General features: G+C 35.4%; 4 protein-coding genes across 4 annotated transcripts; 3 read left to right on the forward strand and 1 right to left on the reverse strand.

Moving 5' to 3' along the window:
- The first annotated feature begins 174 nt into the window (after positions 1 to 174).
- LOC121787523 lies at positions 175 to 4,154 on the forward strand. The gene is made up of 10 exons (XM_042186273.1): positions 175 to 606; positions 1,527 to 1,622; positions 2,220 to 2,304; positions 2,425 to 2,546; positions 2,682 to 2,706; positions 2,794 to 2,877; positions 2,967 to 2,996; positions 3,078 to 3,183; positions 3,351 to 3,415; positions 3,793 to 4,154. Exons 1-9 carry the CDS (start codon positions 511 to 513, stop codon positions 3,412 to 3,414), a joined length of 708 nt encoding a protein of 235 aa, XP_042042207.1. The 5' UTR covers positions 175 to 510; the 3' UTR covers position 3,415; positions 3,793 to 4,154.
- Positions 4,155 to 8,343: 4,189 nt separating this feature from the next.
- On the forward strand, positions 8,344 to 12,094 carry LOC121786082 (mannose-6-phosphate isomerase 2-like). The gene is made up of 5 exons (XM_042184608.1): positions 8,344 to 9,017; positions 9,205 to 9,372; positions 10,571 to 10,783; positions 11,119 to 11,385; positions 11,636 to 12,094. Exons 1-5 carry the CDS (start codon positions 8,667 to 8,669, stop codon positions 11,954 to 11,956), a joined length of 1,320 nt encoding a protein of 439 aa, XP_042040542.1. The 5' UTR covers positions 8,344 to 8,666; the 3' UTR covers positions 11,957 to 12,094.
- A 296-nt stretch (positions 12,095 to 12,390) lies between these two features.
- LOC121787726 (40S ribosomal protein S7) lies at positions 12,391 to 14,117 on the reverse strand. The gene is made up of 6 exons (XM_042186546.1): positions 13,965 to 14,117; positions 13,629 to 13,711; positions 13,442 to 13,515; positions 13,241 to 13,364; positions 12,859 to 13,041; positions 12,391 to 12,769 (listed from the first exon to the last, which is right to left on the reverse strand). The coding sequence occupies exons 2-6, from the start codon at positions 13,701 to 13,703 to the stop codon at positions 12,650 to 12,652; spliced, it is 576 nt and encodes a 191-aa protein (XP_042042480.1). The 5' UTR covers positions 13,704 to 13,711; positions 13,965 to 14,117; the 3' UTR covers positions 12,391 to 12,649.
- Positions 14,118 to 15,016: 899 nt separating this feature from the next.
- LOC121786885 lies at positions 15,017 to 16,569 on the forward strand. Its single transcript, XM_042185486.1, has 2 exons — positions 15,017 to 15,385; positions 15,619 to 16,569. The coding sequence occupies exons 1-2, from the start codon at positions 15,017 to 15,019 to the stop codon at positions 16,567 to 16,569; spliced, it is 1,320 nt and encodes a 439-aa protein (XP_042041420.1).
- Positions 16,570 to 21,591: the final 5,022 nt, after the last annotated feature.

Below are 21,591 nucleotides of genomic sequence, written 5' to 3' on the forward strand. Positions count from 1 at the left end.
ATACAGTATTTTTTTAAAATCTAAGTTTAATTGAGTTAATCAATCCCGATATAGTTGGAGGTTGGATATATTAATCTAAATATATTTAAAATAAACATAAGAATTTAGATTCAAAATTCAAGAACTATGAAACTTAAGTTTTAAGAGACGTATAATGCATTAAACAACGAATTTGATTGAAGACTTGGATCAAGTCGCCGGTAAACGACAAAGGCACTAAAACTAATTTCCCAATTCTGGTTTTCTTCTTGTGTTCTTTGCCAGTTAGGACACCAACTCTGTTAATCTGTCGACATTTTCAACAATTCACCAAAACGTTTCTCATCTTAACCAAGAAAATATCCTTTTATTTCACCCTGTCAACTGCAATTGGCTCTTGTTTTTCCTTACGTTTTAATTGGTCAATGCACGATTCTTGATTTCATAAATCAAAACTGTTTCTTTTCGACTTTCCTGTTCTCCCTTTCTATTATTCTCTTTGAAGTAGCAAGAAAATTCACATCGAAAAGAATGGTGGATCCGAACTGGGAGCTGAAGAATTGCTGTCAGCACGAACAAGTTGTGTTTCTTGTCACAATTGGCGTCTTCACTCTTGTTATTCTTGCAGTAAGTCGCTTCTTGTTACTTTTTTATGGGATATGGAGAAGAGATTTCAATTTCAAGAAGAGATTTTTATGAGTCTATGACGTCGCTTGCATTTCTTTTTCTGTTTGTGTTATTTTCCCCCTTCAGTTTATGTTGGTGTTTAATGAAAACTTGAAAACCTATTTGCTTTGCTGCTTGGGGAAATGGTAGATATTTGAATTACTTCTAAGAACATCATACTGTTTATGACTGTTACAAACTACCCCTTTCTGTTGGACTAATATCAGCCTGCTTATTGAATTACTACTATGAAAGCAGGTGTGGATCAATGGGAAGAAATTGAAATTGATTTTGTTTTATCAGTTATTTCGTATATACATTTTAATCTTTGATGCGTTTGAGCAACTGGTTCTCACGATACGTTGTTAGAAACAAGTGTGACTGTTTCAACCAGCTTGAGATCACGGTGAAAAACAGGTCTTCGAGTTTGGCCAAGCAAGCCTCATCTCGAGCTATAGAGCTCTGCTGCTGCTTATCTTGATGTAATAGTAAGCCAGGGATTACATTAGTCGTTAGGTGCCTCTGATTAACTCAAGTAGCTTGTGCTTGCCCTGGATAACATGTTACGGCATTAAGCCAGAAAGTGTGTTATGGATCTCCAATAGACCCAATAGTATCTTGTGCTTGCCTCACTATAGCTTTCCTTAGATAATTATGAAGTCCAACAATTATTTGCGTGTTCTAGTTTTCTGAAATTTCGAGCTTGACATAGCTTGATTTGTTTTGGTCACTTGGTTGCATCACAAATGTGGAACATTGTCCATATTTACATAGTACCACTCTTTTCCAATTTTTGTTTCATTTTGCATGCCAACAGATTTGATTAACATCACTCCTTGAAGTTCTAACTTATCCCATTTTACGTATAATGACAATGACAGCTCTGGAGGACATTTCTACTGACGCCTTTTAAGCTCATCACTGTATTTCTTCATGAAGTGAGCCATGCAATTGCTTGTAAGCTTACATGTGGTCAGGTAAAACATTTCCTTATCGTTCTTTGCTTCGCTAAACTGAAGCTTGCTTTTGATCTACTGAAGTTCAAGCCTTACATATGTGTCTAATCCTTGTGTACTCTTCTTTAGATATGTTACAGTATATACCCCATATCTCATATAAATGCATTTGAATGGTACTCAAACTTCCTATAACGTTCGCTCATTTTTTTTAAGGAAAACGGTAATTGTAGGATACAGGAAAGTGCAATTAGCAATAAATATGTTCATCAGTAATAATCATTAGAAAGAAAACTCAGACAAGGAATTTAACATAATGGATTGATGCCTCAAAAAAATTAATGTTGACTAATACGGAAGTCAGTCAAGATATACCATAATGAGAAGTCATCTAAAATTTGAACTATCATTCCAGAAGTCTTTCTTAATTTTATGGCCCTTGTATCTTTCACCATTTACCATGTGAAAAAAAATTAATGCTCTTAAGCTTTAATAAATGCTGTTAATTTGAAAAGATTGTATAAATATTGTTACATGTAATAATAGAATCTCATGAAGTTTTCGTATTTATATCTGTTGTATTCATCATTAGGTTCCCACATCTCTTTATACATGTAGGTAGAAGGTATCCAGGTTCATGCAAATGAAGGTGGCGTCACTCTAACACGTGGTGGCATTTATTGGCTGATCTTACCGGCTGGATGTAATACTCTGTTTCCCTTTTCTCTTTTGGCAAATATGTATAACATCCTTATACATGTTCATTATTCACTTCCAAATTTACACGTTTCTTTTTCATTGACGAAATTTCTTCCTATTCTAGATCTTGGTTCATCATTTTGGGGCATGGTTCTTGTACTTGCATCAACAAAGCTTCTCACTGCAAGAATTGCTGCTGGTTTTCTTATCCTTGCCCTTCTTATTGTCTTCTTCATTGCCAAAAACGTAAGAAATGGCAAATATTGTTTGCATAATCAGCATAGATTTCTGACATGAAAAGTTATTGTTTTCTTGAACCATGTGGTGTCCTTGTGCTGTTGAGCTTCTACATATCTTACTGATTACTTTATAATCAAACAGTGGACACTGCGGGGGCTTTGCATTGGTATGTTATTTTTCTGATAATTTGTCCTTTTATAATTTACGAGGAACCCCACGCGTGATTATAATGTTTGCATAATATGCTTGTCAGGATTTATCGTTTTTATCGCTATCGTTTGGGTGCTGCAAGAATTAACTAAAGTTCGTATTCTTCGCTATGTTATTCTCTTCATTGGTACGGTATCATCCTCACTTTACTTGTAAGTCACAGTTTGATTCATTCTTCTTAGTTTCCCTCACTTATGGTTTTTTTCCTGTGTGTAGGTGTTATGAATAGTTTGTTTTCTGTCTACGGTACAGACTCTAATTTCTCATTATCTCGATAAAGTAGATTAGATCAGAGCGCAAATTTGAAAAATATATGCTACTATGCAGATATATACGATGATCTGATATCTAGAAGAGTCAATTCGAGTGATGCTGAAAAGTTTGCTGAACTTTGCCCCTGCCCTTGTAATGGAGCTGCGTGGGGAGTTATATGGTAAGCATTGTTAAGTTAAGTAAAGTTATTTAGTATTTATTTATAACGTTATAAGTGGAAACATTTACTAATATTCGGTTCGTATATGTGCTTGTAATATTTTTAAAATTTTATACGAGCATTTCTTGCATATTTGATGGTCAAGACACGTTGAACGTTCTCTGCAGGGGAATGATATCCTTCATATTTCTTTCGGCATCAATATATCTTGGACTTGTCATCTTGTCATGAGGTACTTTACATTACAGTCTCTCTTTCATATGAATGCTGCTTATTTATTAGTGAGTATGTTTAATTTAATTAAAACTTTCTTTCACATATTTTCCTTAGCATTACTACCTTGAATCTAATATTTATTGATAATGGAAAAACCTAATTAGCAATATATTAAGGTAATTTTGAAGATCATATTTATTTGTAAAGTCACTTAAATAGGGGTAGTGAGATACTGAGATTTACAAGAGCACCAAAACATTCAAACAATAGGAAATAAACTGTGAGTATGACTTCTCATTTTGCTGCTTGAATTTAGTGTGTATGGTTATATTTTTGTTTTGTAATCGTCGTTCTTCATTCTTCATCTCAATCACCCTCACATTTTGATATCAGGGTTCAGAAACTTAGTTCTCGATCATGATCCAGCGTTGTACATCGTGATCTTGACCGTATAGTTTGTTTACTAGAGAGCGTCAGATTCATTTCTGGCTGTGTACATATATGGCCACATTCTTCTCTGTTGATTCTCATCTCAGCTTCATTGAGATTCATTCTAATCTTGTTTCCTACCAGTATATCATTATTTAGATGTTTGGTGTGAAAATTGGCATTTCTCTATATTGTTTCTCTAAATTATTGTAGTAGAGATAGAATAACATACCCGTATTTGTTTGATATTTTCTTACTCGTATTTTGTATTTAAATACTACTAGTAATATATTCAGATGAAGTATGTATATTATAAATTCTGATGAGAGGAGCCCAAGTGAATTTAACTATTTAAGTGCTAGTCTTTATCATGCAACAGTTATGTAAATATAGTTTGTAATGTTTTTCATTCACAATCTTGTCACCTACAACTGCTGATAAATTCATTAGAGAATCACCTCAATTAAATATTTCAATTTAGTGAGAAGATGTAGAGGAATCATTTCCTACAAATTATTGTGGGATTAAAACTTGCTGCCAAAAATGGACAAGATTTGAAAGGACCACCTTGTAATTGAAATGTGTAGGACCTAAATTATTTTTGTCCACAACCATTTAAATATAAGTACATCACATTCTTAAATAGTGTGAGTCATTTTAATAGGAAGGAGTAGTAGTACTTATTTATTTAGTGAAGGAAAGTCTCTTTCCCTTATTAAAAAATAAAAAAAAACTTTCATTTTTAGTTTTCCGTAGAATTATCATCACTAAAGTAATCCGGAGAAGTCGACGTAAGCACACGAAAATAAAGTTCTATTTCAACAAGACATGAAAACGAAATTAAATGAAAGTGAACTTCAATTTAGGTCAGAAATTAGTAGTATGATGGCATGGCACGCAATTTTTGTTTGTATAATGATTTCAATATCAAAAAAGAAAATACTATAAAATAAAATATTTTTTTTTATTTGTTGGTATAATAAGGTGATAAAAGGAGTGGATACATGGAGCCCAAATGATGATAAGAAGAATGGTAGATCCATTGTAGCATGTGACATTTATGCAATGTTGTATGTCCATTATTTCATGGGTTATATAATTGAAAGGGCCACTGATAATGATATAATAATTGGGTAATGCAGTGAGTCCATAAATGTCCAACATCAACAATCTTACAATGGCTCTATATTTCATTCACTAATTTACATAAATCAATTTTGGTTTTACATTCTGGCCATTCGGTTCTCTTACTAAAGTAGTAGAATTAAATAAATTAATCTATCATGAATCACGATGATCATTAAAAAATTAAAATGTACTATAAATTTAGATTACTCCATCAATATAAAAAGAAATTGGACCCACAAATATATTTGTAACAACTTTGGAATCCAATAATATACTCCTAAAAATTATGGAATCCAATAACAGTATAATGTTTTTTCATAATAGATCCAAATGCAAAGTTGAAAAAATTGAATAATTAAATTCATGTATAGTATATATAAGAATCTTTGACTATAAGATATGCTAATTCACAAGTCACAGCCCAGAATCACGTGCATCTTTTTTTAATTTTAATTAACATCATTTGACGCAAACCTTCCAGCGCACATATTTTATAATTTATTTACTAGTCAAATTGATCAATTGTTTAATTAGTTTCATATTATTCACCGATTAGTTTCATGACAAATCACAAATGGGTTAAGTCGTGCAAAATAATTTTGATATTGTAATTTTGTAAAACCTCAAACAAATTTTCTACGTAGAATTTTCTCAACAGATTTAAGAAAAGAATAACGAGATAAGCATTCTAAAATAATGATTATATTCTATGACCTTATATTAGTTTCGAATTTTGAAAATGATATAACCCATAAAAAGTACTCCACAACAATATATTCATTTTTTCTTCAGATTTTTAGAGACCGCAGAGCGATTTTTTTGGCAATTTTATAAAATATGAAAATAAAAATGTTTGTTTAATGAATTTTCCTTTCATTTTAAACTTGTGGTCGTTATCAAAAGTTGGATACAAGGTTATAATGAAGAGATAAACATTTAAGTGATGCATTTGTGACATTTCACGCTTGATATGCATGAAAATACTTCACACCTCTCCTAGCAAGGTGTCTTTCGAAATAAAATAAAATAAAATAAAATCACAATTATCATATAGTATAACTAATTAGCTAATAATATTTTTTAAAATTCTCATTTTATCATAAAATCGTTAAAGTATCCCCAAAAAATATTCAAATTCTGTTGAACTGAATGGAAAAGAATAATTTTAGTTGAGAATAGTAAAATAAATGTGTTGTTTTTGGTTCAAGATCAAAATGCTTCATACCCAAAGTCAAGTCAAGGATCAATTCCTTAATTTTCGTTTAAGAATTTTAATGAGTCTTTACCTACTCAACCATACACCTCAAGTTAAATGTGTTTAAATGGTACACAATTGAAAAGCTAGTAGACAGAGATGCCCCACGTTTTATTCTCAAGTTTGGAATAATATAGGGAGGTTTTGCTCCTTTCATTCTTCGTTAATCAATACAAAATTCACAAGAGAAAAAAAAGAGAGGACCATTGCCAACTGCTGCAATTTTTGGACTCTTCTCTTTCCCCAAACAAATATTTATAGGAACCGTTCGGTTCCCTAAATAAAATAATACTCCTACTCCGTACCAAGATATAATTTAACTAAGATTGAGTTATGATACTATTTTAGTCATAAAGGATTAACTATGACTAATAATCACATAATTATCATCTAAGATTGAGTTATTTAAAAAGAAATTAAGTAGCACTACTTTATATACCAAATGCAATAAAATAAAATAAAATAAGCTAAGATGATAAACGATCACAAATCCCTTGCAAACCATATTCTTTAAAATGGAGTTAAAGGTGTTCGCAACTTTGTAAATTTTGTACTAGTAATCATTGATGAAATCTATTATTGATTGAAGAGAGTAAAATAAGTAAGACTTAAAAAGTTTCAATTTGGTGTCATTTAAAGCAATATTAAAAGCACTTAATTGTGAATGAAACTAGAAGAAAGTTTAAGAGTTAAGAAAAGGGGCATTTGGAGATGGTGAAAATGTGGATGAGACTTGATTATCTTCATCTACGGCAACTGGGCTTGATGATGAGTAGTAGTAACATGCATATGTCTGTCCTGTCCTGACACCAATTATTTTCAACCATAACTTATTTTTCAAGCGAATAGGACTATATTTTTTTTTCATAATATATAAAGTTATAGTATCTGATTTGTAGCTTCAGTCACAATTTTGAGTTTTAATTGTTGAAATTATACTAACTTATATTGATTGGGTCGACTATAAATATCTCCTAGTAGGGATGAAATTCAATGCAAACTATAAATATTGTATAAACTTTAAACTACGATCTGAACCGTTGTAAAATGTCAACAGATGACAAAATCACAGCAACAAAAAATGTCGACACATTTTCAACGGCTGATGTTGTGTTCAAACTATGCTGACATTTTTTGTAGCTATTATTTTATCGTCAGTTGACATTTTCTAATGGTCTAGATCGAGTTTTTCTAATATTTAGAATGTGCATAGTATCACTATCCCTTATGTTTACTTTTCAAGTTAAAGATACTTCATATAGTATTTACAACTAACTTTACGTAATTTTATGAATGAACTATTATTATTTACAGTATTTATCAAGCACACTGATGACTGATCTGGTTCTGGTATATAATTAAGATTCAACAACTTTCCTCAAATAAATGCTTTAAAGTTGAATATAAAATCAGACGAATCCACGTCATATATTCATCTAGGTACAATATGTGTAATGAGAGTACATTGGATTATTGGATACGTACAATAATAATTGCATTGTTTGAAAATTCAAAATTGCTGAAATCTGTAATACAGAATTGTTGAGATTGCACTATAAAATACAATGAATAAATATTTTATCTCGAGTAATGATAAACAACTATATTTTATATAAATAAAATAAGATTATATTAGTAATTTTGATGTGTTAATTATACATTAAAATATTAAATATAGTTAGTGGACAAATTAAAAAGACTTTATTAGTCTTTGGTCTCATTTTTAATTTTTTATTTTTATGGAATTATCTCTCTATTGTTTTTCAAATTTGAATTAAAGTATGCATTAATTATATTTTATGGTTCCAAAAAAGTAAAAAAATTATACACAAATCATTAATATATGACCATAAAATTATGCATTTCTAAGTATTATATATGTGTTCACATATTTTAATTAAATGCAAAAAACACTAGTTTGTTTCTCAAATAAACTAGTTTTTGGCTGGTCACATAAATTTATTGTTTTATCTCAACTTCGTATACTAGTGATAAATATTTGAAATGCACATTTCACTTCCTATTTAGATCCATGAGCCATAAATGAAGGCAAAAAGATTAATATTTACACTAATATTTAAAAATGGCCGATAATAATTTTTTATTTAAAGGAAATAGGTGGACCCGAAAAGCTGTGAAAACCAGTTTCACTCCAACTGCCATAAACGATCCCCACCGACGCCCCCGCCATCGTCTCCCTCCGCCGTGGGCCGCTCTCCGCCCTAATTTCTCATTTTTACACACTTTTTTCCTCGCAGAAAAAAGTAAGAGTAAAATTACAATGGTAAATTAAACCCAATTTAATTTCCCTCTCACCGTCGCCTTCAAAAAGCCCCAATCCTCTGCCCCATTTCCTCCATGGGCGTACTCTCATTCCCCCTTCTTCTCCTGCTTTTCCCGCACCCTCGCCACATTCCTCTTTCTCTCTCTCACTAAACCTAGGCATCGCATTGCCATGGGTGCTGAATTTCCGGGAATTGTCAGGCTCAGATGCTCCGTCAAGAGGTACGAATGGGGCAAGGTCGGGGAGGAATCGGGTGTCGCGCGCCTATACGCTAGTAATAGTGGGGAGGAAATCGACGGTGATGAGCCCTTCGCCGAATTTTGGATGGGGACCCACGACTCCGGGCCCTCAACCGTTGTGCCCAACCGCCAAATTCGGACTGCTGGTGTGGAGATGGAGGGCGGCTTCAAGCGGGATCACTCCAATTTAGTGACTTTAAAGGATTGGATTCAGCAGAACCCTGTCGTGCTTGGGGATAAGGTCTTCCAAAAATGGGGTCCCAATCTCCCCTTTCTCTTCAAGGTAGTCTTCCAAATTTCTGTGCCTTTTTAACTGTTTTTTAGTCGTTATCCTCCGAAACGGAAATCCACTGCATCAAGATCTGTGTATTAGAAAAAAATGTTGACTTGTGTAATTCATTTGTGTTAAATTCGTTGATTCCCTTAAAAAATAAGTGTTTCCACTGTAATATAATGAATGTTGCTTTTAGGTACTTTCAGTTTCAAAGGCTCTGTCTATACAAGCTCATCCAGATAAGAGTTTGGCTGCAATCCTACATAAGCAACAGCCACAAGTGTATAAGGATGACAATCACAAGCCTGAGATGGCCTTGGCGCTCACTGAGTTCGAGGCTCTCTGTGGTTTCGTTGGTCTCGAGGTATCATGATCTCCATGTTGCATTTTTCTTTATTGGTTAAGGATTTCTTGTCTGGATCTGGAGTATTGATTTGCCCTTTAATAATTTTTTTTAAGAAACCTGCAAACACTTCATATTCAGTGACTTCTTCTTACTTGATTGGTCTGGGATGTAGATAGGCTGGTAAACTTTGGAATTATCTGGTAATTTGGTAAAGATTTATATCTGCGGGGTGGTTTTTGTTATTTATCAAAATTTGGTTAAATATATGTGCATGTGACTGCCATGTGCTTGGAAGCTGTCAGTGCATTGTCAAATAAAGTTAGGCATTAAGGTGTACTGATCTATTTAAGGTTTCCCATGGGTGGAAATCATATAATGGCAGAGTACATATGTTTTAGTCTGCTTGATAGCAGATTTATGATGTTTTGTTCTGTGGTTGGCTTCATGGTTCTCACCCAGGAACCATGACTATCCTGAATCCTGATGCATAATCTGCTCCTTGGAGGTGTGAATCCCCCTGTACCTCTGTGAGTCTGTATGTATGCACCCACGTGCACAAATACATTTAAAAAATTATTCTGTTTTTGAGCAAAAAGACCTTTCTCCTGATGATGGTAGGAAAACAGCTACAGACAGAAACTTCTTTTTTTCACCTACCACACACCCGAGATTTACCACCTTATGTATAACCAACGAATCCCGCGGCAAAGCTGAATACCTGCAGGATTTCACTGATGTCAACCTTCAACTTTAGGAGTGAATTTCATTTTGAAATCCAGATATCTCTGTATCTCACCTTTTTTAAACTCCAACCACTATTGATATCCCTGCTCACTCTCTCTCTCTCCTCCCCTGTATTCATCAGGCCTACTACAAACTTGATTTTAACCTTGTTGTGTTAATTCGATTTTGCTCCTCAATTTGCTTTGCGAGTTGCCTCAGAGTGGTTTTTTCAAATGCAGTTGCAGAAAGAAAAATAAAAGTATGACAACAGGGGTTAGGTTGGGGGGCTTATACCTTAAAACGACCGAGTGGAGTTCCATGTTCAGCTTAGAAAATAGTAACAGGTCTTAGTGGCACAAAGTGAGATTAAACTATTTTCTAACTCATCTTCTGCAGAGAGCACTCATCCCCACATAAAACATAATGCAGATAGACTTGAGTATTTCTTGATATTTTTACACATATTTATTTGATATTTTTCTCTCACTTTTAGGAAATTAAAAGTGTTCTCCAAAATGTACCTGAGATCACTGAAGTGGTTGGCACTGCATCGGCAAATCAAGTATTACGCATAAGCAAAGAGGACGGGGAAAAGAAACGAAAAGATGTCCTGCGATCTCTATTTACTAAACTTATGTCGGCTAGCAAGGCCGTCATATCTGATGCAGTCTTCAAGTTGATAAACCGACTGAACATAAAGAGAAAGGTATTTAGACCTGGATCCATATTGTTTCTGACTTGTGTTTGCATTTGCTTTAATGTGGTTTATTGTTCAGTCAAAGATGATTCCAGTTGCCTGTTCACCGATTTCATCTGTCTTTTTTCTAAAATCACTATTGCTGTATATATGAACATTCATTAGGAATTATGAAACAGAACAATATTAATAATGATTAAGCGAGAAGGTGTTACCAATTACATAATACTAACATGATGGGTTTTGCATTTGCAAGTGAGCATAGTTTTGATTGCCTATCATAGATGCGCTTCTATTCTTAATATTATATTTACTAACGAATGACGAGTTACTGTTTCTGATAGGTGAGGGGGCTGACTGAGAAGGAGGAACTAGTTTTGCGGCTTGAAAAGCAATATCCAGGGGATGTTGGTGTCATTGCATCTTTCTTGTTTAATTATGTGAAACTTAAAATTGGTGAAGCCCTATATTTGGGTGCAAATGAACCTCATGCATATCTATATGGTGAATGTGTTGAGTGCATGGCAACATCAGACAATGTTGTACGAGCTGGTCTTACCCCAAAGAAACTCGATGTTCAAACTCTATGTTCCATACTCACGTACAAACAGGTGAGAGCAAATTAGTTGTTCTTTTAGGGTTAGCATTAACCACTGTGCCACTAATCCAACACACACACGTAGTATATTAGATTTGACATCTTGTTTTGTTACTTTGTGGGGAGAAAAACAGTCTTTACCCTTGCAGTTTAGGAGTATTTTTTATCATTCCGTTCACCATCATGGTGTAGTTATCATTAATTTATAGCAGCCTATGCAATTTAGTTTTCCTTTTGTTCATCAAATCAATTTTTCGGTGCAGGGTTTTCCAGAAATTCTTCGTGGAGTTCCTTCAAATCCTTATACATTAAAGTATCTCCCACCTTTCGATGAATTTGAGGTAGATCAGTGTATTCTTCCTCAAGGAGCGTCGACTGTCTTTCCTGCCATTCCCGGTCCTTCTGTTTTTGTGGTTGTGAAAGGAAAAGGAACCATGCGGCAGGCATTTTTGGAAGAGTTGGTTGGTGAAGGAGACGTGCTGTTTACGCCTGCAAACGCACAGATCAGTGTGAGAACTACTTCAGGCTTGAGTTTGTGTAGAGCAGGTATTAGCAGCAGGTTTTTAAGTAGCAAATGTGTGTGATTCTTTCCCCCTTTTTCCGGTGTCCATGTTTTGCTGCCTGCCGTCTTGTAATACTTATAATGTACCATGTATATGAACCGATACTTGTACACGCTAATAAATCATTATCAATGAAATGCATAATCCATCTTCTCGGTATATGTTTGTGTGAAATTATTAGAAAAACATGAAAGTCGGTTACATAAAAGCAGAGGTTTGGAAAGTCCTTTAAAGACATCATTCTAATAGTTTGTAATTTGACAAAAACTGAGAAATTTTTTTAAGAATGTATAGATAGATTAACAAGGGACGCCTGAGGTAATCAGAGAATAATTTAATAAGTTTTGAGCTTAGAATATCAAAATTCAATCAATTTACGAGTGCAAATACAATAGAATGAAATTTCTCATTCGATACGGTGGTACATAATTAGATTTTCACAAGCAGTAGAAAAATTGAAAGATAAAAACCATCAAACACTTTCACTACTCATTGTTCGTCGGTAATGACTCACTGAAACAATAGTTTTTACTTGATGCAAATAACAGAAGATCCAAAAAAAGGGAAAGTTTAATAAAGACAACACAGGGTTAACATTTTTTGGTAAAAAAAGAGCAGCCCAATTCTCTTTCATCAAAACTTCGAAGACCCCCCCATACTAGTATATTTCCTGCAATGGAAAATAGTTGACAACACAACTAGATTGCAAGATTTTCAGGCTTCAGTCGTTGGATATTCAAAGACAACATCTTTCCCGGATAGCTTCCTGTAGACTCCTGAGAAAGTCTCAAGCTTGTTCTCTGTGTCATTCCTTGCCTTGGGATCCAAGAACACCTGCAAACGCATACAGCAGCGAGATTAAAGCATCAGCTATGGCCATGGTTGTAGATTACAAAGTTAGGATAAATGACGCAATCACATACCTTCATGATCTTTGATCCATCAAGTCTGTATCTGATGCGCTTGCCAACAATCTCAGCTGGATAAACTACGTCCTCAAGCACAGCTTCATGAACAGATGTGAGAGTACGGGATCGAGGCCTTTGAACGGCTGAACCCTTCTTTGGTGGACGCACAATCCTCCTAGTAGCAATGACAACAACTTCCTGCATTTTCAATGATAATCAATAAGAAATCAAATACTAATAATAGATTTAAATTCAATTCTCAAGCCAGCAAATATTCCAGTGCTAGAACACTTCACCATCTGAATTACAAACAGAGCTATGATAAATTGAAGAAATATACAAGGCATTGATTGCATCCAAACATAAAGAAAATTTTACAAAAAAAGATCGGTGTTACCTTTCCGCTGAATTTCTTCTCAAGTTCTCTAACAAGCCTGGAATGAATTTTGCGGAAAGCTTTCCTCAACCGGTAGGGAACATGGATCACAATAGCCTTCTTGCCCCCAGAAACATCAACTTGCCTAAGGACCATAATAATAAAATTTAGTATATAATGATCGAAGGAAGCAGACTCAAATCAATACAATTTGAAACCTACAAGGCAGAGTTGATGTAAAGGTCCTTCAAGTCACTCTTGATGTCTCCATTGGTGTTCTCCAAATCAAACAAAGCCTACATAGACAATTAAAAATAAATAAATAAATAAATAAATCGCGATAAAGCACACAGCAAACCTAACCGTTAAAACATAACCACAATGCTCAAAAGCATTAATCATGAATTACCTGAGCCACACTCTCCTCAAACTCAGTGGGCTCAGCATCCCTGTCCTTGTGAATCTTTTGCGAAGCAGTATACATCTTTGCGCCTTCACACAAGATGAATTGAAGAGATATTTGGTTAATTAGAGCAAACTATGGTTGGAATTAGTTAATTTTGGTGCGACTTGATAGCCGCAAATACTACAAATCATGCCAAATATTGATAATGACCACAAATCTATTCCAAATTCCTTCGTTAGGAAATATTGAAAACCACGCCACCATCACAAATACAGAAGTGCAATTAGAAAAGATTACAATATGAACACCACAGACAAAAAACCATATAATACCGTGTACCTTTCCAATCGAGCCGATGATAACCCTAGTTACGGCGCCGCCGGAGAAGAAACTCTATGATATGAGCAGGGATTAAATGAGGAATGTGGTAGCGCAAAAAATAAGGGTTTTAAAATGAAAATCCCACAATGTGTTGGGCTCGTGCTTGGGCTCAAATTGTTGGCATTATGTCATTCACTTCAGAGTAAAAACTGAAACTAGACTAATAAAATAATTCGTGAATAGAATATTGTAAATACATTAAAGTGTTTTTTAGAACAAATAAAAATTAGAATGCAGTAATAATTGTCGAATTTAGTCCCAAATAAGTTATTAATTTAGCTGCATAAATTCAAATTAAACCAAATTTAATTTTTAATTTGAGATATGGTTTGTGATTTGAACCTAACTCCCAAGAATAAATATAAAAAAATTTGAAGGCCGGAGGATAAATCAGGGGGACAGATCCGGCAAATAACAAACGGAATCTGTATCTGAAACTGGAAGGCGTAATTTCCCGATATGTTGCTGGATCTACTTAATATTGATTGCAGAGCACATCTGCTCCGGGAGAAAAGCTATTGAGCGATCTGAGCACGTGGAGAATTGGGGGACCCTGCAAATACTTGGGTCAAGTCTCCGATCACCACCAGCTTGCTTCAGCTCTTAGCCACTGCAATGAGCAGTCGATTAGATATATCGTGATCGGTAAATCTTAGATATACCGATCAACAGCTACAACAAGAAGCTCAGCTCAACAAGAAGCTCTCTCACTTTAGTCATCTTAGCTTGTGTTAGTTAGTTATCCTAGTTGGCAATAGTTAGTTAATTAGTTGCTTTGGATGTTAGTTAGTTAGAGTTAGTTAGCTAGATATTTTTCAGATATTTTCACCAACTATATAAGGTGATTTCTGCATTGTATTCATCATTCAACTCATATCAATAAATCAGATCGTTTCTCTCTTCTCTTAGCATGATTATGCTTAGATTACAAACTTCTCATGGTACCAGAGCAAACTAAAGTCTTCCGCTGTTCTTCTCTCTAATTATTTTTTCTCTGTGATCTGTTCATGATGAATGGACGTAATCGTGCTCCGATTCCTCCTGCTGAGGATACTTCAAGTCCTTATTTTATTCATCCTAGTGATAATCCTGGAGTAGTTCTCGTTCCTCAGCCATTAATTGGTTCCAATTATTCAACATGGAGCCGATCGTTCATCATTGCTCTACTTGCTAAGAACAAATTGGTGTTTGTTGATGGATCTATCCTTCGTCCAAATGGTGATGATCTTCTACATCAAGCATGGATCAGATGTAATAGCATGGTCGTTGCATGGTTGCGCAACTCAGTTTCGCCTCAGATTTGTTCGAGCATTATGTTTTTGGATAATGCATATGAGATCTGGTCAGATCTAAAGGATCGGTTCTCTCTTGGTGATTCTGTTCGCTTGTATCAATTGGGGCAATAATTGATGACTCTCAATCAAGGAGATTCTGATGTTAGCAGCTATTTCACTAGTTTGAGATCAATTTAGGATGAGTTCAAAAGTTCTCAGCCTATCTCTTGGTGCACTTGCACCGTTGCACCTGCAATAGTGCAGCTCGATGGCATCAACAGCAAGAGAATGATTGCACGGTTCAATTTCTGATCGGTTTAAACTCCTATTTTTCTCAGATCAGATCCAATATTCTAGCCATTACTCCCCTGCCTCCACTATCTAAGGTGTTCTCATTGGTTATCCAAGAGGAAAGGCAAAGGCGAATTGATGGAAAAGTGATATCCTCAACTCATTCTTCAACTCAAGCTCCAGTTATGAGTGAACAACCTTTTTCTAATGCTGCTTCAAGCTTTGGCAGAGGCTACAACAAGTTTTTATGCAGTCATTGTGGAAAGACTGATCACATTGTGGACAAATGTTTTTTTCGACATGGATTTCCCCCAGGATATGGCCGAGACAAGCCTAAACCTGCTGGTTTTGCTCAATCAAGCTCATACAAACCTCCTGGATTTGCTCAGTCCAGCTCATACAAACACAAGTTTGTCAACTATGTTGAAGACAATTCTGATTCTTCTCATTGGAAAGGAGCTCAACCTATTGCTAATCTGCCTACTATGGATCAGTATCAGCAGCTTGTGAATCTCTTGCAAAGTCAGTTCCACACTCAAATCTCTCTTACCGCTTCAGAATCAGCTCAGTCTCCACAACCTCTGACTCAATCTCAGTCTACACAATCATATAATCCTTTTTCTGGTACGATTTGCTTCCCCCCCTCTGTTAATACTTTATCTTCATCATGCTATAGTCTTTCTACTTGGATTCTAGACACAGATGCTACACACCACGTCTACTATGATCCATCATTGTTGTCATCTGCATCACCCATCTCCAATGCTTCTGTAAACCTCCCCAATGGCCAAACAACACCTATAACTCATATAGGTATTGTCATTCTTACTCCAATAATCACCCTCACCTCAGTCTTAAACGTTCCTTCCTTCTCTTTCAACTTACTCTCTGTCAGTGCTCTAACCAAACATGCTTCATGCACTGTCACTTTCACTCACAATCAATTCCATATTCAGGAAGCTTTACTGAGGAGTGAGGACCACGATTGGGAGGGGTAAACGTGTTGGAAATCTCTACATGCTTGATTTTCCACATTCTCCACATACTGATTCAAGCATGATAACATCTCATTCTCCTACTGATGTTTCACAGTCTACTGCTTTTGTAAATACAGTTGTGAGCTTAGATATCTGGCACCAACATTTGGGCCATCATTCCCTCAATAAACTCAAGCTTTTATCTGATATTTTGCCCCCTTCTAACACTCAAATATCTTCTTGCCATATCTGTCCTATAGCAAAACAGAGAAAGTTGCGTTATTTGAGTGATAATGCACCCGAGTTCAATCTCACTTCACTTCTTTCAACATATGGAACTATCTCTCAGCATTCATGTGTTGAAACACCTCAACAAAATGCCAGGGTGGAAAGGAAACACCAACATCTATTGAATGTGGCAAGAAACCTTCTATTTCAGTCACATATTCCTATAGAATTCTGGGGAGAATACATCCTTGCATCCTCTTTTCTTATCAATAGGCTTCCATCATATGTGTTGCCTAATAAATTGACACCATTTCAACTGTTGTTTAACAAACTTCCAACATATTCAAGCCTGAAAGTGTTCGGGTGTCTTTGCTTTGCTTCAACATTGGATAAAAGCAGAAATAAATTCTCACCAAGGGCTATAAAATGCATATTCATTGGATATCCCTCTGGGTACAAGGGGTATAAAGTCATGGATTTGGAAAACAATAACATTTTCATTAGCAGAAATGTTATATTCCATGTAACTGAGTTTCCACTTTCACACCATAAAGCTACATCCTTCCCAGATATTCCCTCTTCTGCTCCAGAAACTACTCAGCCTTACACACACACACATATCTTTCTCTTCCACTTCTGTCTCAGCAAAATACTCTTCTGCTGCAGCAAAATGACCCCCAGCCTAGTGCAGCTCCTAATCATTCTGCCTCTGGGAGAGTCATCAAAACACCAGCACACCTCACTGATTACATATGCAACTCAGTTGTCTCCACTTCAAAGTACCCAATTTCTTCATATTTTTCCCTCAATAAGCTGTCTCAGCCCTATCTCAAGTTTATCATCCTCCTTTCCATTCTCACTGAGCCTAAATCATACAAACAAGCTTCCCACCATCCTGAGTGGGTTTTGGCTATGCAAGAGGAGTTGCAAGCTCTGATAAGGACAGATACTTGGCTGATCACAGTGCTACCTCCAGGGAAGATTCCCATATCTTGTAAATGGGTATATAAAATCAAGTTCAAAGTTGATGCTACAGTAGAGAGATATAAAGCTCGTTTACTTGTCAAGGGCTTCACACAACAAGCTGGAGTGGATTTTCATGATACCTTCTCTCCAGTACCTAAACTTACTACTGTAAAGATGGTTCTTGCTTTGGCTGCTGTACATGGCTGGAAACTTGCTCACCTTGATATTAATAATGCATTCTTGTATGGTGAACTTGATGAAGAGATATATAACACTACCACCTGGTTTAGTTGTTCCTGACACGTCATCAGAATCTGGAACACTTGTGTGCAAGTTGAAGAAATCTCTTTATGGCCTTAAACAAGCCTCAAGACAATGGTACTTGAAGTTTTCACAAGTTCTATCCGGGTTTGGGTTGTCTCAATCTACATCAGACCATTCTTATTTCCACAGACACTCCTCTGATGGTTCATTCTTTGGAGTTGTGATCTATGTGGATGATATACTTGTTGCATCCAATGATGATGCTCAGATAGTGAGCTTCAAAGAGTTTCTTGCTAACCACTTCAAATACAAGGATTTAGGTGCACCTAAATACTTTCTAGGAATTGAAATTGCTAGAAACAAAAGTGGCATTTTCATCTCACAACACAAGTATGCCATGGATCTGGTCTCTGATGCAGGACTTCTTAGTTGTAAACCCTCTGCAATTCCCATGGATTCGTCTAAAACACTGCAACAAGATGAGGGAGAACCTCTCTCTGATCCCACTGCTTATAGAAGACTGATTGGCCGTTTGGTGTATTTGTGCATAACCATACCTGATATCGCCTTTGCAGTGAATAAACTCAGCCAATTCGTGTCCAAACCTTGCCCAGGGCATATGCTAGCTGCTGAAAGAGTTCTAAAATATTTGAAAAGCACCCTAGGCCACGGTCTTTTCTACTCAGCTAAAGCAGACCTTTCCTTGAGCATTTTCTCTTATGCAGACTGGGCTGCATACCCAGACACAAGGAGGAGCATCTCTGGTTTCTGTTTATTCTTGGGAAGTTCCTTGATTTCTTGGAGATCAAAGAAGCAGCACACGGTTTCCAGATCCTCATCTGAAGTAGAGTATAGTGGCTTTAGCATGCTGTGAAGTAGTTTGGATTTTAGCCTTGCTAAAAGATTTTGGTGTACAAGTAAAGCAGTCGGTTCCCATTTACTGTGATAATCAAGCCGCAGTATATATTAGCTCTAACCCGGTGTTCCATGAGCGTACTAAACACATTGAAATCGACTGCCACACTGTTCGGGAAAAGCTTCTTGTAGGTGTCATTAATCCTATACATGTCCACAATCATCTTCAGCTTGCGGATATATTTACTAAGCCTTTAGCCTCAACTCCATTTCATAATTTGCTGAACAAGATGGATTTTACAACAATGTATAGTCCATCTTGAGGAGGGCTCTTAGATATATCGAGCAATAGCTACAACAAGAAGCTCATCTCAACAAGAAACTCTCTCACTTTAGTCATCTTAGCTTGTGTTAGTTAGTTATCCTAGCTGGCATTAGTTAGTTAATTAGTTGCTTTGGATGTTATTTAGTTAGCTAGATATTTTTCAGATATTTTCACCAACTATAGAAGGTGATTTCTGCATTGTATTCATCATTCAACTCATATCAATAAATCAGATCGTTTCTCTCTTCTCTTAGTATGATTATGCTTAGATTACAAACTTCTCAGTAAAGGCTCCAACTGTCTGTTTGATGACCTCAGATTCGATGGATGCGTTATCCGAAATAACATTGTGTTTTTAGAGAGGAATGATCCTTGTCTCTACAGAGCTGGAAGCGGCTACCCCTTCAATCGCCTCGGCCTCCAGACCGCAAATAAGGGCTTTTCGGGGCTTGAATTCACCGCAGGGATTCCGGGGACAGTTGGCGGTGCCACTTACATGAATGCCGGAGCAAATGGACAGGTTAGAGGTTTCGGTGATTCACATCCGAACTCCACGTTAGTACGATACTTCCAGTTTTAGGCCTCATGCTGATGGAGTAGAAATTGTATGTCGGTGATTCACATAGGAACTCCGGAACTCCACATTAGTAGGATACTTCCAGTTTTAGGCCTCATGGTGATGGAGTAGAAATTGTATGTCGGTGATTCACCTAGGAACTTCGGAACTCCACATTAATAGGATACTTCCAGTTTTAGGCCTCATGCTAATGGAGTAGAAATTGTACTTATTAACTCCATATCAATATGATATTGTCAGTTATAGGCCTCGAACTACTAATAGAGTAGGGATTGTGCTTATATATATTGCTTGCACTTTTTCTGATTCTTCGATAATATGTTTATGTTGAAGGAAACGGCTGATGCTGTGGAAATCCATTTGAGGGTTTGAGTGAGAGAGGAAGATGTAGATAAGTTGTATGAAAAAAATATGAATGGGAGATGAATGTGAGATGATTTGATGTGAAAAATGGATGATGAATGTGTGTAATTGTAGATGATTTTGGGAATAAAAAAATAAAAAAAAAACCAGAAAAACGGTAAAACGGCCATATTTTTGGGAATCTGAAAATATTTTTTTTATTTTTGGTATTATTTTGTGATTTTTTTTAAAAACTTGAATTTCCAACGGAAATGCCGTTGGCCAATCAGACGCGCCACGTCAGCTGCTCGCTGGCACGGACGTGCTCGATGCATCGAGCAGCGCCGTGCCAGCGGCAAGAGCACAGCAGCGAGCAGGCAGTGTCGCGCCGCTGGCACGGACGGATATCATTTTTTCACCGTTGCGGATGCTCTAAACATTAATTGATGCCGGAAAATTAAATGGAGAGAAGAACCTTCCATTTCATATGGTCTATTTGTTTGAGGATATGTGCCTTTGCCCAAATATACCCCTCTTTTATTTAATCTACTTAGTTTTATTGATAATACATATACTATTATGTAGCCTCTGTTCGCGATACAATATCTAACTCGCTATGAATTTTTAAAAATGTGAGTAATAGTAATAAAATGTTAGTGAAGTGTGAAGTTCATTTATGAAATAATAAATAATATTTTAAATTGAATATAACTAAGATAATGTTGTGAAAATTAATGTCTATGTTTTCTGTATTAAAATGGTAAGATGATATATAACTGTAGTACTGGGAAGTGTTATATTGCTAACTCAATACTTAATTGCTAACTATAATTAAATAATAGCCATTAAATCTTCAAATTAAGGGCCTAGATCATTAGCTCCGGAATGTTAATAAGATTAAAAAAACATATATTAAGGTTAATTTACAACAAATTAGTTGTAACTAACTTTTGAAAAATATCTCATAACTTTAAAACGCATATAACTTTCTTGATTTAAATTATTTTTTCGCACAATATATATCAAATTAAAGATAATTTCATAAGGATTCTAGGGAGATCTCACTTGCATATGTTCCGATGTCAAAATTTTTTAAAAAAATAAAAAAAATTCAATTTTTTTTTACAGCAACAAATGTCAACATGATATATAAAATATGTCAATATAATACATATAAAATGCCAATATAAGCAATGTGTTAACATTCTCAAAGCATTGTGTTGACATTCTCAAAGCATTGTGTTGATAATTTCAAAACACTATATTGACATTTTCATCCAAAATCCTAATTTTGTAGTTTTTTTTATCTTTTCGATTTAATTAATAAAAATGAAAATTACACGTGGCAAATTGTAGACCACAAGTTTTCTAAAATCCTATGGTCTTAAATTAGTTGTAGTTAGCAATTAAATGATGAGTTAACAATTGATCACTCCCCTTGTAGTACTAGTATAATCAATTTGTATGCAATAAATATAGTGGCGTT

Source organism: Salvia splendens, chromosome 22 (assembly GCF_004379255.2).
Source record: "Salvia splendens isolate huo1 chromosome 22, SspV2, whole genome shotgun sequence".
Taxonomy (NCBI): domain Eukaryota; kingdom Viridiplantae; phylum Streptophyta; class Magnoliopsida; order Lamiales; family Lamiaceae; genus Salvia; species Salvia splendens.